Here is a 16,872-nt window from a genome sequence, read left to right as displayed (position 1 = left end):
AGTCTCAAGGTAAAACTATATCACGCATTCCTGATTCGGCTGAACAATTATCACATTCAAGTCTCAGATTGAACAACTAAACATGCAAATTATTGATAAGGTAATTCACAAGAAAACAAGACCGGGAATCATGAATCACAAGTTGGAGAGCAAATTGATATCAACAAATCAAAAATACATTCAATCAACTATGTACAAACCCTAAAATCATAAATGAAACTAGCCAGACATAAATAAATAAATAAATAAATAAAAGACATAATACGAAAGAATGCAACTGAAATAAATAAAATAGATAAAACCCAGAAATAATTCAGGATGAACAACTGGAATCTTCAATCTTGTTGGAAAATAAATCTAATCTGTGAAAGCTATAAATTCTACATGTAAAACTTAAAAATATGAAAAGAGAAAGAAGAAAGGTGAATAGAGATGTCTAATAGGTCAATAAAATGACCTTTATATAAGCACAGGGAATAAATATAGTACAAAACTTGAAAAAATACTGATAATCCGAAAATTAGAAAATTCCCTAAAATTCCATCGGGCTCTATTCACTACTACGCGCGACTTTCTTGTTTCAGCCATATCTCCCTCCGTCCCTCGTCTAAACTCATATTTTCCATCCATTTGCGCTCACGAACTTGAATCGAGATGATCGACAACTTTCATTAAGATTAATTGTCCAAATTCAAACTCAAAATTTCTGTAAAATTCATCAAAGTATGAGCAAATATCATATTTCACAAGATAAAGCAATTTAAGCACAAAACGACCATCAAGCACTCAATTCCCATAAAATTGACATCATAAGAACATTAAAAATCATGTAAAAGTGAGTGTTATCATGGAGGAATGAAGTTTGAATCCCACATTAGTAAACTGTGTTGTGAGTGGAGTTTGAGTCCCACATTAAAGGTGTTATTGTGGAGTAGTATTTAAAAATGTGTGGTGGGAGAGTGAGTTTGGGTCTAATTTTTTGTTGTAAAACCTGTTTTACCCGGTATGAGTTCAATGTTTAGGCATTGTCCTCCGGTGTGATTAGGGGTTGCTCTGGATCTTTGCAGTGTTCATTTACCTCATCCATTTCCTCTTTCGACCCTGAAGTTGTTCCTATTCTTTGTTTCTTGAGGGGCAATTTCCTCTGCAAAGGACTCATTCCTATTTGTGTATTGGCTTACGACCCTGACATAGCATTCCTTGGCAGTGACTTGGTTGTCGTATACTTCTCATATTCCTTCTTCGATAGGCAATTTTAGGGGTGGAAAATCGGGTACCCGCGGGTACCCTACCCGCAAAATGCGGGTACCCGCGGGACGAAAACCGCCGAAAACGGCACCCTCACCCGACCCTCTTCCCCGATGCGGGTACCCGAATACCCGCAGCGGATACCCGCTGCGGGTATGAGGGTACCCTCACAGTCCCGCGATTTTGTTTTTAATTGTAATTTTGCGGGTTTTTGGTCCCGCTGGAGGGTATTTCGTCCCGCGAGAGGGTATTTCGTCCCGCGATAGGGTATTTTGTCCCGCATTTCACAAAAAAAATTGAAAATATCCTTTCTATTTCATCGATTATCTATAAAATTAGACGAAAAATTAGGGCTAGGAGGAGTTTTGGGGGTTAATTCCTAAAATCCTAAATAAAATTATTAATTTTAATTTTATAATGTTAAATCTGCGGGTAATGCGGGTATCCGCGGGTATACCCGAGGGTACCCTCTACCCGCAATTTTTGAGGATGTGATACCCGCACCCGACCCTCCACCCGAATTTTGCGGGTATCGGGTACCCGATACCCGCGCGGGTATCGGAACGGGTGAGGGTATACCCGATACCCGATACCCGCAACCCGATTTTCCACCCCTAGGCAATTTCATCTTGAGGTAGTACATAGACACAACAACTCTGAAAACATCCAATGTTGGTCGTCCCAGAATTATGCTGTATGTGGGCCTTTTTTGATCGATCACGATAAACTCCACTATCTTGGTTCGTCTTGCTCCTAGGCTTTTTCCCAATGTGAGAGGTAATTCAGTGCGTTCTTAAGGTATTACTAGCTCTCCAGCAAAATCGTAAAGCAGATCCATAGATAATTTGAGTTTTGCTTCTATGTTCACGGGCTGCAGGTATTCCTATATATAATATATTCACATAGCTTCATATTTCGAGAAAGACTCGGTGTACCAAGCAGCTTGCCAGCTCCATCGTGCATACCAATACATCATATTCCATATTGATTGGCTTATAATGGCTGGGTAGGATGTCTGCCAAGATTTCTTCTGTGAACGGGCTAGATTGAAGGTATGGAATGTAAGCACGCCCTCCGTCGTTTGCCGATATTTCGGTCATTCTCCATAGGGTGCTCGAGAAGCGTGTGCTCTGCTCTTCCCGGAGTAGGAGGAATGGATCCACTCTTCCTCATTCTCTTGACCGTTCCCCTCATCATGTTCTCGTCACTGCTCATCGTTAAAATGTAGTTTTTTCCTGGATATGGTGATTCGACTCTTCCCTTTATCCCGTATCCCTCCGGTGGTCTCTGCTCGAGGTGTTTTCCCCTCTATCACTGCCTCCAACTCTCGGATATGTTTTTTCATGAGGGAAACCCTTTCCCTTAACAGCTCTGGATCCTCAACTGGATTGTTGGTCTGATGCTCCGCTCCTTTAGAAGTTTTATTGGAAGTATCCTCTATGTCTTTGATGTTATCCATATCTCCCGGGTACAAGGGCAGCAGTTTGTCCTTGTCGTTTCGGAATGTCAGATCTGTTCAAGTTGTGTCCCTCCAGAACTGGTTGTGGTGTAGTTTCTAGACTTCTTGTAAACGGAGCTGGCAGTCCCGATGCTGGCATAACTCCCGGGGCTAAGGGGGTGAATGGGAATCCATCATCTGCCTCACGCACGAATAGTTCAGTAATGATAGCAATTGCTCTGGTATAGTAATATTTATCAGTCCCTGTCCTGGTGAAAAAGGCCCTGTCAACGACAGCCCTGTATTGAACTGCACAGGGGTGGAATGTATTGGCTCGGCTACTCCCGGCGGTGTTAACCCAACAGAATAGGCTTATTTATCATTCCCAAATAGAAGAGGATTGGCGTCAGTGGTTTCCTTCTGGAAATTCCCATCAAGGTTCCGGGGAATGGTGATGTCCTCTATTTCTTGAATTTATGTAAGACTGTGAGTACAATTATTATGATAGCCTTGCGATTTCGCGAACATCGCACGAAAAAACATATAACTGGCTTTTACAAAGCACGAACTGAGATTTCAGTCAGAATTCCACCATGCGCATACGTCAAATCAGTTTTGAAAAACATAACCAATATTTTGTGTAGGGAAGTGCTCGATCAGCATTTCGTACTGGGAAAGAGCAAACAACAGTCATAAGCACATGAAGCACACATATTCTAATTTGCTCTAGACCCTCAGATCCACATATAAACACGAAAGGCGTGGCGTTGTATCATTCCAGACCTAGATCGCAGAGTGATCCTTTGGCACGAGGAAGGTTTTCCAGCCTATATACCGTTTCAACACATTAACAACCCTTCGATTGACAGACTCATTCCCCAAAAAATGATGATAACCTCCAAATTAAATGCACGTATTTCATTAGTACGAAAAACACAAATATGCCATAACCACTTCAGCGAAAACACATAATCGTTAGAGTGAAATGAAATTTAAACGTAACGTCAGCGATTTTCCACCCCATATTCAGCTCAACTCTCCACTTATTATATGAATCACTCGATATTATGTGCCTTCAAACTTGAAATACCCACACGAAGATAGAGAACTTCAATAGATACTCCAGAAAGGCAGGATCGCACAGCATTTCCTCACGTCTTAGACTCGACTTCCCACAGACGGCGCCAGTTGATGAGTATAGAATTAAGCTAAGCATTTGGACGTAGAGATTTCTTTTGGGTTCACCTGAATTTATGTACGCGAGAGAGAGACTTGTGAGTATTCTTGAATGTGGTGAATATCGTGTGTATTACATGATGAGAATGAGCTATTTATAGAGTTTATAAGAAGGGTATTACAGTAACTTCATACTAGAACACGTGCTCCACGTACTAACTACCTAGGCTTAAGTAGATACGCCCTGAAAAAGGTCTTAAATTCTCTGTCGGGTCCTTGTCTTTGAAGCCAACTCTGGAACCGCCTCTCTAACTTGACCTAGAGCCGCTTCTCTGATGGTCACTTCTCTGGCCAGGTCTGGGTCTGCTTTACTGGTCCGGTCTTCTCTGGTCTAGTCTCCTCTGGTCTGGCTTTCTCTGGTCTGGTCTTCTCTAATATTCTGATTTGTTTATATGGATCACGTGGCATGATCTTGGGTCGACAAATATTTCACCCCTCATCATTAGGGAATTGGATGATTTTACCTGCTCCATGTGGTTCGATCCTGCTTATCATTATACTCACTTAATTCTGGATAGTATTGCAGGAATTATTTGGTGGTATACGACGTCCACCACTTCATCATCCGCTTCTTGAAGTCGTTGAGCATATTGTTCACCGATGATATCGGCAGCCTCACAGCATGTTGATGAAGCCCTTCTCCTTAATGATGATGGATGAGGATGATAGGTTGTACTAGTGATACCAACAACATCTTCCTCGGAGTCGAGGTTGATAGACTTGCCACTGTTACCATGAGATGAAGACATGATGATGATAAGTGGATAACAAATTAACAAGTAAAGAATGTAGAGATAATAGAGTAGTGAAATTTAAATAAATTGTAATAGATAGTATTAGATAATAGATAGTAATACTAACCTTATAGTAGTTGGTGAATCGTGAATGAACGGGTGGTGATTTAATCGGTAAATTATGGTTGGATTATGAATTTTACCTAGTGTTTGAGCGTAAAAGTTGAGAGAAAAAGTTGAATTGCCGAGAGAGAATAAGCTTGCTATTGTATTAGTGAAGAGCACATAGTTTACATAGGAGGAATGCATGGGGTATTTATAGAGTACAATTGAAGGGTAAAATAGTAACTTCGCCTTTGGAGTCATGCACCCCGCATGGTCGAGGGTATATATAGTGGTAATTTTGCCCGTAGACGGGCGATTCCTCTGCTCTGGCGCTTCCCGGGTAAAACGATCACTCCTACCGCTGACTATCTCGCGTGATAAATCATTCCTCTGTCTTTGGTGATTTCTCTGACTGAGCCGCATTCCTCTGGCAGAGTCCATTCCTCTGACCCTGGTGATTCCTCTGTCCGAGTTCATTCCTCTGCTCCGCATATATTACTCATCATCAGTAGTATATTATGCAAGAGCATAACAAGAACAATAGAGTATATAAGAGCAATTTAACAATAACAAGAGCAATATTAACACATAAAGAATGAATGAGAAGTAGAAGAGAAGAGAGTATAAAATTATTAACACAATGAGATAGTTTTGAAGGTGGAAGAAGGGGGTGTTTATAGATAAAACTGGGGGGGCGAGGAGGGGGGGTATTTCCGAATTTGAATTAAAAAAAAAATCTTCAAAATTGGCAAAACCATCGGTTTTGTCGTTGGAACCCGCGCACGCACCTAAGCCTACCCCCTACAACCTCGTCTGTCGTGCTGAACCGACGGTAAACCGATAGCCCAACCCGGCAGTCAATTGTCGATTTTTGATTTAGAAAATTTGGGCCCATGATCGGACCGAGGGCTGTGGCGTTTTTGGTTCCAGCCTATGGTCAACGGGCCGAGCCAGAACAGTTCAGCCGGTTCCAGTTCGAATTGGCATCACTAGCTGAGTTAGGTTGAAGTGCATGCTGAGCTGAGTTGGGCTGAAGCGCGAGGGTTGAGGTGAAGTGCTAGGGCTAAAGCCAAATTGAAGCGTTAGGGCTTAAGTTGAAGCATTAGGATTGAGCTGAGCTAAAGCATTAGGGTTGAACCGTTTAGGGAAGTCCACAAAAATTAGTCTCTTTTATGGACAATACCCCACCACACGGTGGACCATTTTCTCTGCTCACAATATAATTAATTTTCATTATTAACAATACCTTTTAGTTCGAAATTCCAAATTATATATATATATATATAGGGGTAGGCTACCATGAAAACACTCTTAAGTGTATAAAATATAAAATATAAACAAAATCCATTTGTCCATCTATCAAAAATCAGCGCTCCAGATTTAAAATAAATCAAATTTACGGTTCGTAATATGTGCACTGATGATTTGTAACTAACACTTTCGAAAGGGTAGAAAGGTAATAGAGTGCAGTTGACTTTTCCACAAATTCTCTCTCTGCTCCGATTCTGATGCTATGAGATATGGAAAGATTTTTTATTCCATTTCATAAATGTTTATTTGTTATGAATTATAAGTTCTTACGAATTATGTGATTAATTTTTGCAGTCACTGCCCGTAAAAGGAAATCCAAAGAACATATTTGTAACATATTTGTTTTGTTACGAATTCCATATTATTGTGTCACGAATTTTAAATTCCTAAAAAACAAATGCGTAACATTATTTAAAAAAAATCGTCTGGAATTTATCAAATCTTAATTCGTAACAAAAATAATAGAATTACCAAACCAAAAAATTGGTTTGATAAATTTTAAGAATTGAAAATATAGTTGTTACGAATCTGAAATTTTATTAAGTTTAAGAATTAAATTTTTTGTGGTTTACTACATAATAAAGTCACTGTTACGAATTTGAAATTTTATTAGTGAGATTTGGTATGATAAATTTTAAGAATTAAAATTATAGTTGTTAATTGTGAGAACTTATGGCAATTATTCATTCACCAAAAATACAATGAGTATATTATAAAGATTTGTATGGATTAGGCGTGAATATGTATTAAATTAAGTAATTACATGTTTATCCTTTTATAAATTAGGCGTAAATATGAATGGATTAGATTAGGCAAATCTTAAGCCATTAGATCAAATAAGATTTAATGGACAAGATTTATTTATATTTTATACACTTAAAAGTGTTTTTATTATAGCTCTCCCCTATATATATATATATATATATATATATATATATATATATATATTGGGAGGGGGGACTGGGGGATTTAGGAAGAAGAGATAGAGAGATTAGCAAAAGCAGATCTCAAGACTGCAGATCGTGGTCGATCCTAAGAATTTCCATTTTCTTGGATACCGTGCCCCAGAAAAAACGGCAGAGGACAAACAGATATTGTATTATTTTTTTCTGAAGAATAATTGAGAAAGAACATCAAAACAGAATCTGGAAATTGGGAAGAACATCGAAAATCAAATATGGAAATTTGGATAATCGGGAAGAACGTAAGATTGAAACTCACGCCTTAGCTCGATTTCCCACAGACGACGCCAATTGCTGAGTTGGGTTTTGATCTCAACAGCAGAAAACGATAAAATGATAAAAGAGACAAAGATTTACGTGGTTCGATCATTAAGATCTACATCCACGGGTGGTTATAAGGTGTTTTCACTATACTCGGAGTGTTTACATTTACATGGCGTAGAAAATAATGAAAGAAGCTCTCCTAACTCATAACCTAAAGTCCTATTTATAAGCATAAACTTTGCCCTAAAGCACACTTGGGCTCATTTAACCCTAAAGCCCATTAATATAAGTTCATTGGCCAAAACCCATTATTCTGTCACGTGTCTTCGATATTTCTTTAATTTTGGCTTGCATCTTTAGATCTGGCTTCTCTCCCTAGACTTAATGCAGCTCTAAAATATAATACTCGACTCGGACGGACTCGACTTTATAATTGCTCCAGATCTGTAACAATATCAAAATAATACACATATAACAATTTAATTATAGTCACATATTGCTTATATTCGAGCCTTCGGTGGGCTTGAGGTATCTCATTTGGGCATTTCTTTATAAGGGTGGGAATTCCGAATTCCATCCTCATCATATATATATTTTAATTACTAAATATTCCCTTGATCTCATCTATCTCGAAACAAAATTTTTGGACATAAAATTTAATAAATTAGTAATATTTATTGTGTTAAGGATGCCTCAAATGGTTACAAATTTGAGATGCAAAAATAAGAAGCTACCACTGAAAAATTTGGGAACCACTTTCTATACGAAAATCGGAAAATTAGGTGCAACTTTGCACCTAGTTCCCAAACAACTTTACATGGGCTCCACATATTACTATTAATATTTTTTTGTTTTTCTTTCTTCTTTTTTTTTTTCGAAAATCTGATACAATGCCTTTTTTTATTCACTCTGTCCCACCTATCTTGAGACACTTTTTTTTTAACGTTCCACCTATCTTGAAACATTTTCTTATTTAGCAAAAGTATTGCCCTTTATTTATCTTTTCACTTTTTCACCTACACATAAAACACTACTTTCTTAATTATCGTGCCAAAAAAAAAAGGTTTCAAGATAATTGGAATAAAAGAAGTAATATTTTTTATGTATTATGGTGGGACCATTTAAAAATTAGAAACTGATTTATTATCGGAGTAATTGTTAGATAAAAAAATAGGTGAGTTTATAAAAGTGACGTGGCATTTTAGAAGTTAGAATTCTAGTTCTTTGTTAGAGGCATACTAAGTGTAGTAGGCGAGAATGTGAAAATATGAATAAAGAGTAAAACTTTTGTTATGAAAATGTCTCAAGATAGCTGAAACTGCTCATAAAGAAAAATATCACAAATGAAAAAACATATATACTCTTAATTTTATTTTTCTTTGTAAATCTGTATGGGGCCTAATGCCCCCACCATCCCCTCTAAGTCCGCCATTGGATACTCTTAGAATGGGTGTGAAGAAGAATAACCACCTTCTGCATTAAAAATAGGGACACCATGTATCCATGTATAAATACTATGTCGACCCAACGTAACGGGGGGCCCTCCCTTTCTACTCTTTTTTTCCAAATGATACATGGGATTGAACTCGCGTACACAACAAAATTGATAAAACTGAATCCAAATTCTACTAGTATATATTTAATCAAACAGTATAAAGGTTTGAATCCAAATTCATGTAACACGTCGCGTTCGGACATAGGAGTATTGAATGTCGGGGGGGACGATAAAAAAAACAAAAAACTTATTACAGAAGACAAATTTCTCTACGGCAGCAGTGATTGAGCAAGAAGAGAGCAGCAGCGAGGTAAACTAGATGGGCAAGCCAAGTTAGTGGGAAAGAGTATTTTTTTAAGGTGAGGGAGGAGAGAGAGAAGAGAGAGAGATGAAAAGTGGTGAAGAGACAGCCGAAAAAGGAGGAATTTTGGGGGAAAAGTTGAGGAGGGTGGGGAAAAGAGGGGGACAGACAACTCCAGTAGCATCATTTTGGAGATTTGAGCAATTAAAACTCTTGGAAGAAGAAGCAGCTCCTCCCACTAAACAATTGCAAGATTGTGGCAGAGGAAACCCTTGTCAAATTCCTTGTGTTTCTGCAAGAAAACTTGCTGCCACCCTTTGGGAACTGCATCACCACAAGCAACAGCTTGATCAAATGCACCACGGCGGCGGCGGCGCCCCTCTTCCGCGGCTGCGCCGCCTCAATCAGGAGCAGCTTTACAAGGACAAGAGTGGCCTTGAACCCCTTGATCCTTCCCCTGGATCACCTGACCTGGTAATTAATTGCTTAAAAACTCTTCCTCTTTTTTCTTTTGTTTGCTAACCTGATTTCTCTTTCTTGGGTTTTTGATATTGTGGTTGGAAATTTTGTGTTTATCTTAATTTGTATGGCTATGTTGATCAAGTTCTTTATTTTATTTTTTTGGTTATTTTATATTGAGAGTTCATGTATGTACAGCATGTAAGTTTAGATGGTTTCCATGTAGAGTTCTGGTGAAATTCTTGGTGCTTGTTTGATTTAGAGGGTGTTTGGTTAAGCTTATTTTAGAGAGCTTATAAGATGTTTCAAGATGCAATTTCTCAAGAGATTCTAAGTTGTGTAGGATAATTGAGTTTATAAACTAGAGAGAGAATTATGATTATTGGAGCTTAAGAGCTTATCTTTCAAACACTTCTCAACAGCCTGTTTTAAGCTTTTGGGAAGCAATGATGGTTTTCAGTTTTTGTTTTGTTAATATTCTAAAGCCCCTTGCAGAGCTAGAACTCAGTAATTTATAAATTATTAGCATCTGCGCTTAGTGAATATATTTATCAAAAGAATATAATTTCATTAAGGTCTTGAATTTCTCTAACCTCAATAATGGCTGATATTGTCTTCATTCGGATCAGTATGATTGAGATGAGTGTAACGTGGAAATATATTGTCCTAATAACTCTCAACTGTTGTTGTTTAGAATTTGTTTCCTTATTCAGTTGTCCCATGTTTAGAGGCTTGTCTTGTTGTTGCCTCTGCTCGAAATTCTCCCATGGTTTTCTAAGTGTGGGGAGAAATCATAGAGCCTTTTTAAGTCGCATTGAGAAATCTCCAGACAAACTCTGATTCTGCAGTAGGATGTAATGTTTCAAATATTTTTCTAGTACAATTGAGAGGATTGAGAAGATGTTTTAGGATCATATTTTGGTTCGTCTATGTTTCCATCAGACTCCTCAATGTGAGCTTGCCAAGTTCGACATTTTCTCTTTGCTGATGAGGTTCATTGATTTAATACCAGCCAGGGAGTTCTAGCAGTTTGAGGAGGCATGTCGCTGCAACATTAATGCAACACCATCGGTCAACTGAGAGGAATAACCGTGCTCTGCAACCTGTATCACCTGCAAGTTATGGCAGCTCCATGGAGGTACCTTGCTCTTGCAATTTCCCTTGCCTCCTCTTAATCACGGTTTCTTGCTTTAAATGAGGTCATGCACTCTTATTCTCTTAATCATCCAAGATTGCTTCGCTTTTTTACTTTCAACGTTGGGATGGTGTTATATTGCTATTGAAATAGACCTCTAGAACATTTATGTACTCGTTTGAGAAATATCTGAGAAATTAATGGCTCTCACTTCCCTTCGACTTCTTCACTTTGAGCACAATTTTTTGAACTGAAAGCGTGCAATTTTCTTCAGAGACTGTTATGGCATTTTCAACTGTCTCGGAATGAAGAATTAATTCGAATTTAGGGAAACCACATACACAGTCATGTTACTGCATACCAGTAGACTGTTATAAATAATAAGCTCACTCAATTTTTGATTTACTTTTTGTGGATAAATGATGTTATCTTATAAGAGTAGTCATTGTGTGTTATGTATGTTCTGTTGTTACAACACGCTGCTTAAATCTCAAGTTGATATACTGCAGATTGCGCCCTATAACCCGGCGGTTACACCTACCAGCTCCATCGAATTCAAAGGTAGAGCTGGTGAGACGAGTTACAGCTTAAGAACGTCAACGGAGCTACTCAAAGTGTTAAACCGTATCTGGAGCCTGGAAGAGCAGCATGTGTCCAACATGTCTCTCGTGAAAGCATTAAAAAAGGAGTTAGATCACGCCCGCTCTCAGATCAAGGCGTTGGTGAGGGAGCAACAAGCTGATCGGCGTGAAATGGACGAGCTGATGGAGCAGATTGCAGAAGATAAAGTAGCTAGGAAGAACAAGGAGCAAGATAGAATGAGTGCAGCTATTCAGTCCATGAGGGGCGAATTGGAGGACGAGAGGAAGTTGAGGAAGCGGTCCGAGAGCTTGCACAGAAAGTTAGCCAGGGAGCTGTATGATGTGAAGACGACTCTCGCCAAACTCTATAAAGAGCTGGAGTGCGAGAGGAGGTCACGTGATCTCGTGGAAGACCTCTGTGATGAGTTTGCCCTAGGAATAAGAGGATACGAGAAAGAATTGCACGCTCTCAGGAAAACATCCGATAAAGATTGGACTGAGAGAGCCGATCACGACCAGTTGATTCTTCACTTATCTGAGACATGGCTCGACGAGAGGATGCAGATGAAGCTAAAAAGTGGACAAGGCGTTGGACAGACGAAGTCTGTCGTGGACAAGCTGAGCTCCGAGATTGAAGCTTTCATACAGGCTAAAACAGTTAGCAACACCAACATAAATGCCAACCATGTGGTGAAGGATCTTACTCTCCGAAGAAGTTCTCTAGAGTCGATCCCACTGAATACAGCTGTTAGTGCTCCTCAAGACGAGGAGGACTCGGCAGGTAGTGATTCCAATTGTTTTGAGCTAGAAAGAATGAAAGTGTCCACCCTAAAGTACCAAGAAAACGAGTACCAAAGAAATCACGAAGATGAAACCACGAAGGCAAAGCTAGCCAAGAAAAGGAACGTGTCAAGTCCATCCGCTTTGCAGGTGAAGTATGAAGAACAGATGGCTCAAGGCGTAGCAGAGGGCGAAAACTCAAACCAGGTCGAAGATGATGCAGCAGAGCACGTCGTGAACGGATATGTCAAGCCGGGAGAAACTAGCAGCAAACCTGAAAACTGTGAAGTAGCAAAAGAGAGTTGTGGTGATAACAAGTATGAATGTGAAGGAATAAGTGGGATGAATTCAAATCAGATGATTGAAAATTTGATCAGGAATCACTATATGCTGTCAGAAAACGGGATCAAGCAGCCAAATAGTCAAGATTACGGGGCTGCTGCTGCTGTGTGGAGGAGTCAACCAAGCCCCGTTCGCCACTGGACTGAGAAGCTACCATCCCCTAAGTCTGATCATCATCATGCTTCTGAGTCATCTGCCAAACTGCATCCAGACTTGAAAGAGAACACTTTGAAGGCAAAGCTGTTCGAAGCAAGAACACGGGGCCAGCGCTCGCGTTTAAAAGCTTCGATTTTCCCTTCAAGAAAGGAGTGATTCTTGTTTTGTGAATATTTAGGCTGAGATGTGTATGGCGCTTTTGTTACTTCGTTTGCTTTTTCCTTTCTGGCAATATCATCTGAATGTGATCGAGCATTGCATAGGTCTTTGATGTACGAATTTATTTCTTTTTGTATTATTGTTCAATATATATATATATATATATATATATATATATATAGATTCTTATTTCATAGTTCTTTCAGTCTGCGACTCTTTACTCAAAGGCTACAACCAGCAAGAGGGAATTCTTCCGGAAGTACGAGAACTTGAAATTGCTTTCTTCGTTCTTGAGTTAGAGTCCTTCTTTCTGTTCCTTCTGGTCTTGTCGGGGTTGGTGCACTAGGCTGATCCGAGACTCGACTTTTCGAATCTGAAATCTACTTTCTAGATTTCATTATAAATGAGTTAAAAAAGTGTTTCACTTTCTCGAACGCATAGAGTGAGAAGAAAGGAAAGAGAATACTTATTAAAGAAAGGTGGAAATTACACTGCACGCAGACGAGATTTAACCCATGACTCTCACAAATAAAATTTTTTGGGTGCTTCAACTTTGTCACTTGAGTTAGATTTCATCTATATCTATATACCTATTATAAAAGTGCCTTATTTTACAAAATTTGATTTGCCTATTATGTCCTTATTTTTTAATCTACTCTAAGGGCAATAATGTAACATCATATTACTAATATGATCCTAATCACAAACACACAAGAATTTCGTTCCAATCACACTTTTAAATAAGTTTGAACTCTTTGAAATTACTCACTATTTATGTATAAATGATAACTTTCAAAACAAATATATCCAAAAGAAAAGAAGAAAAGAAAAAAGAAGAAGAAAGAAACATGAACGCATTAAGAGAAATATACTATAAGCTTGGTAAGATAATTACCTGTTCATGGAAATAATATTAGTTAAATTAAATCACACACAGAAATTTCAATTACATTAATATATAAAAGTTGCACATCAGTATAAAGATAATTGTCGTTTAAAATGATTGATCTAATTAATTTGCAAATTTGACTAAATATTGATGAATTGTTGAGTTATTTTATATTGATTTTCTAGAGTTTAATTTAAGTTTTAATTCTTTTAATTTCTTACTAAATTTTATCTATCATCTATTAGATAGTATTATTTTAATGTTACATAGTAGTATAATTAAAAGTTTTAAATATAGGTCACATTAAATTAGTATATTGAAAGAAAAATTAATTTAACCATCAAAATATAGATTTGAATAAGTGTAAATACTTTAGGATACGATGAATTATAAATTAAAGGATAACACCTCTTCAGAATATACATTTAAAATTTATTACGAGAAATCGGGAATAATATAACACACAACTTTATACAATATTTCTAGTGTTAATAGGCAAAAATGCCCTTTTCTTATAAACACTTGTAAAAATGCCCTTTTTCATAAGTGAAAAAGGGCATTTTTACAAGTGTTTATAAGAAAAGGGCATTTTTGCAAATGCCTCATATTTCTATGGGTTAAGTATCAAATACGCCCTTAACATAGAGACCCTTATCACGTCCATCACCCTATGGTCGAGGTCGGTTCAACTAAACCCCCAAAGTCCTTAATTTCGTGCAATTAGCTGCTCTGACTTAACGGCCGTTTAACAATGTTAGGGCAGAGGGTTTAACTACACCAAATTAAGAACTTCGGGGGTTTAGTTGAACCCAAATCAAGTATAGGGTGCTCTACGGGATACGAGTATCTTCCCGTTGACTGCGGCGACGGAGAACTTCTTCCTCGGAAAGGTCATTCTAAGTATGACACTTAGTTAAGAGCTTTAGGGCACAACCAATGTAAGTGTAAAGATGAGTGTAGAATACAATAGGCAGAATCTAATGTTAAACAAGCACACAAATGTATTATCTCTAATTTGATCGGTTGTCTTACTACATTATTGATTATGTTGTTTGTTTACTTAAGAAAATACGTAGAGGTCTGTTAGGTCCGGAGGGTCTCGAATAGGTGTATGGGGAGGAATACACCTATAGGCTATTTTTAATAAAACAATCAATCAAGATCTCAATACAGAGATCAAGAGCGAAACTTCAAACACAAACTCAGACACCTGTTTATAGAAAAGAGTTTTGACCAAAACAGGGTTGACGACTGATACTGAAAGTCTCTTCAGTAAGGAGTTATCAGTTAAGTCACAAGTACTTAGCTGATGCACGTAAGGCTTCAGTCGAGTTTGATAAACAGAGATGTTATAAGTCTCGCTGACTATCAGAAGATAGATCAGTCTGACTGATAACACACGCATCGAAAATCTTTTGTTTCGCAATAGCCTTTTGGGTTGAGCACGTTGTTAGACTTAAGTTTCTCTTTGCTATTAATCAGTATTCAGTTTATGAAAGGAAGAGCACAAGTAACAAATGAAATACTGAAAGCTGTAAATAACACAGAGATTTTTATGTGGTTCGGAAAATACTTCCTACATCCACGGTCGGTTGATCAGACCAACAACTTCACTCTGGAAGTGCTTACGGGTGCACTGCAAACCGATGCTTGTGCTTACGGGTGCACAGCAAACCGAACCGTGTGCTTGCGGGCGCACACAACCGAAACAACTGAAGATCTAATCTTCAGTACCAACATACCTTGTTGGATTTCTCACTCCTAGCACGAACTGACACTAGGATCTCACGGAGTCAGAGTACCTTCTTGAACTCCATTGCAACTCAAACACTCGATTCTATCGGTCGAATGGAGGTTTGAAATCTTGCCAACTAAACTTCAAAGAACAAGTTCTTTGGAGTTAGTTTGACCTAGGCTTTGGATAATCAAGGTTTGCCTAAGGTCTAAGAGAATTTATGTAATCAGCAGTGACTGATTTTTGGCTTTGGGATTCTCTTCTTCGATTCAAGCTTTGGGGAATTTGAGCTTTGGCTGAGACACAATTTTGGCAGAGCTTCAGCTTATGTTGTTGAATCGGTGAAGATTGAAGTAATCCTCGAGCGCTACTTAGAGGAGAAGTCTTGAATAGATCCGTTGGCGGAGAAACCAGGGGGCTTAGCCCACTGGCCACCGGGTCCTCACTTAAGTGAAGTGACCCGGGTTCGATCCCTCTTGGGAGCGAATTGGAGATTGGAGATATAAGGTGGATTTGGTAAATGGAGAGATAAGGTGGTTCTTGGAGTGGATGGAGAACTAATTACTAACATCTAACATGACTTTGCCCGATCAAAAAAAAAAAAAAAAAAAATCCGTTGGCGGAGAAGGTCTTCAAGATTTCTTCTGTTAGAGAGTAATTTGAACTTGGGCTGAGGCTTCAATCTTCGAGGTTCCATGTTTGGTGAGAACGGCTATGTTGAAGAGCAGGAGATGCGACGTCTCTAATAAAGTAGTCACCAAATAGGAATGACCTCTGCAGAGAAAGGACGATCCTGAGATCTCTGCATTTAATGCGGCTGTACTTCTGGAGTATGTGGCTTCCTTTGAACGTTGGAAGTTTAGTCCGAGGAATAATGTTTAACTGATACTTGACTTTAGTATCAGTCCGCTGATTCCACGTGGCACGCATTAAGTAATCAGTTCAAGACTGATTCTTCGACTGATACTTCAGTCGGCAACTTCAGTCTTTAGTCCTTCGTTCTTCAGTCTTCAGTTTTCAGAACATCAACTAAACTAGAAAAGAACTCTAACACTTGAGTTCGAACAGTTTCTAGTCTATTACAAACAAAGCCTATGGATTTTGGTATCATCAAAACAAGGATTAGGATATTCCATTAAGTTCCCAACAAGGTCTATACTGCATTTGAGTGAAAAGTAATGAATAACAATCTACAAGAGTACACAATTTTTGGTAGTTTTAAGAAAATAGTTGGTAGATGTGTGTAAATACTTTTTATGAACGCCAAAATGAGTAATTATTGTATACTTTTGATGTACTGACATAGTATTCTTTAGAATAAGTAGATTGTGCTAAATAAGAAGTTATACGTGCAACGCACGTAATCTCTGCTAGTATATATAAACGCACAACCACTTTCAAAAATAGTAAGTCATATTTTTCCGCCAAAATTAAATTACTATTTTGTGGAAGTAATTTTTTTATTTCTATTTTTTTATTCATTTCGTCTACTCTAGATTATACAGATATTTTTTTTTATAATTTTTACTATTGATACAATTT

The 16,872-nt window shown here is 38.2% G+C and overlaps 1 protein-coding gene across 1 annotated transcript; it reads left to right on the top strand.

The window, feature by feature from the left end:
- The first annotated feature begins 8,908 nt into the window (after positions 1 to 8,908).
- LOC131017969 (uncharacterized protein At5g41620) lies at positions 8,909 to 12,900 on the top strand. The gene is made up of 3 exons (XM_057946731.1): positions 8,909 to 9,568; positions 10,566 to 10,691; positions 11,198 to 12,900. The coding sequence occupies exons 1-3, from the start codon at positions 9,182 to 9,184 to the stop codon at positions 12,701 to 12,703; spliced, it is 2,019 nt and encodes a 672-aa protein (XP_057802714.1). The 5' UTR covers positions 8,909 to 9,181; the 3' UTR covers positions 12,704 to 12,900.
- The last annotated feature ends 3,972 nt before the right edge of the window (positions 12,901 to 16,872 follow it).

This window comes from Salvia miltiorrhiza, chromosome 3, assembly GCF_028751815.1.
Source record: "Salvia miltiorrhiza cultivar Shanhuang (shh) chromosome 3, IMPLAD_Smil_shh, whole genome shotgun sequence".
Lineage (NCBI taxonomy): Eukaryota > Viridiplantae > Streptophyta > Magnoliopsida > Lamiales > Lamiaceae > Salvia > Salvia miltiorrhiza.
The sequence above is the reverse complement of the archived record's forward strand: the minus strand, read 5'-3'. Positions and strand labels throughout refer to the sequence as shown.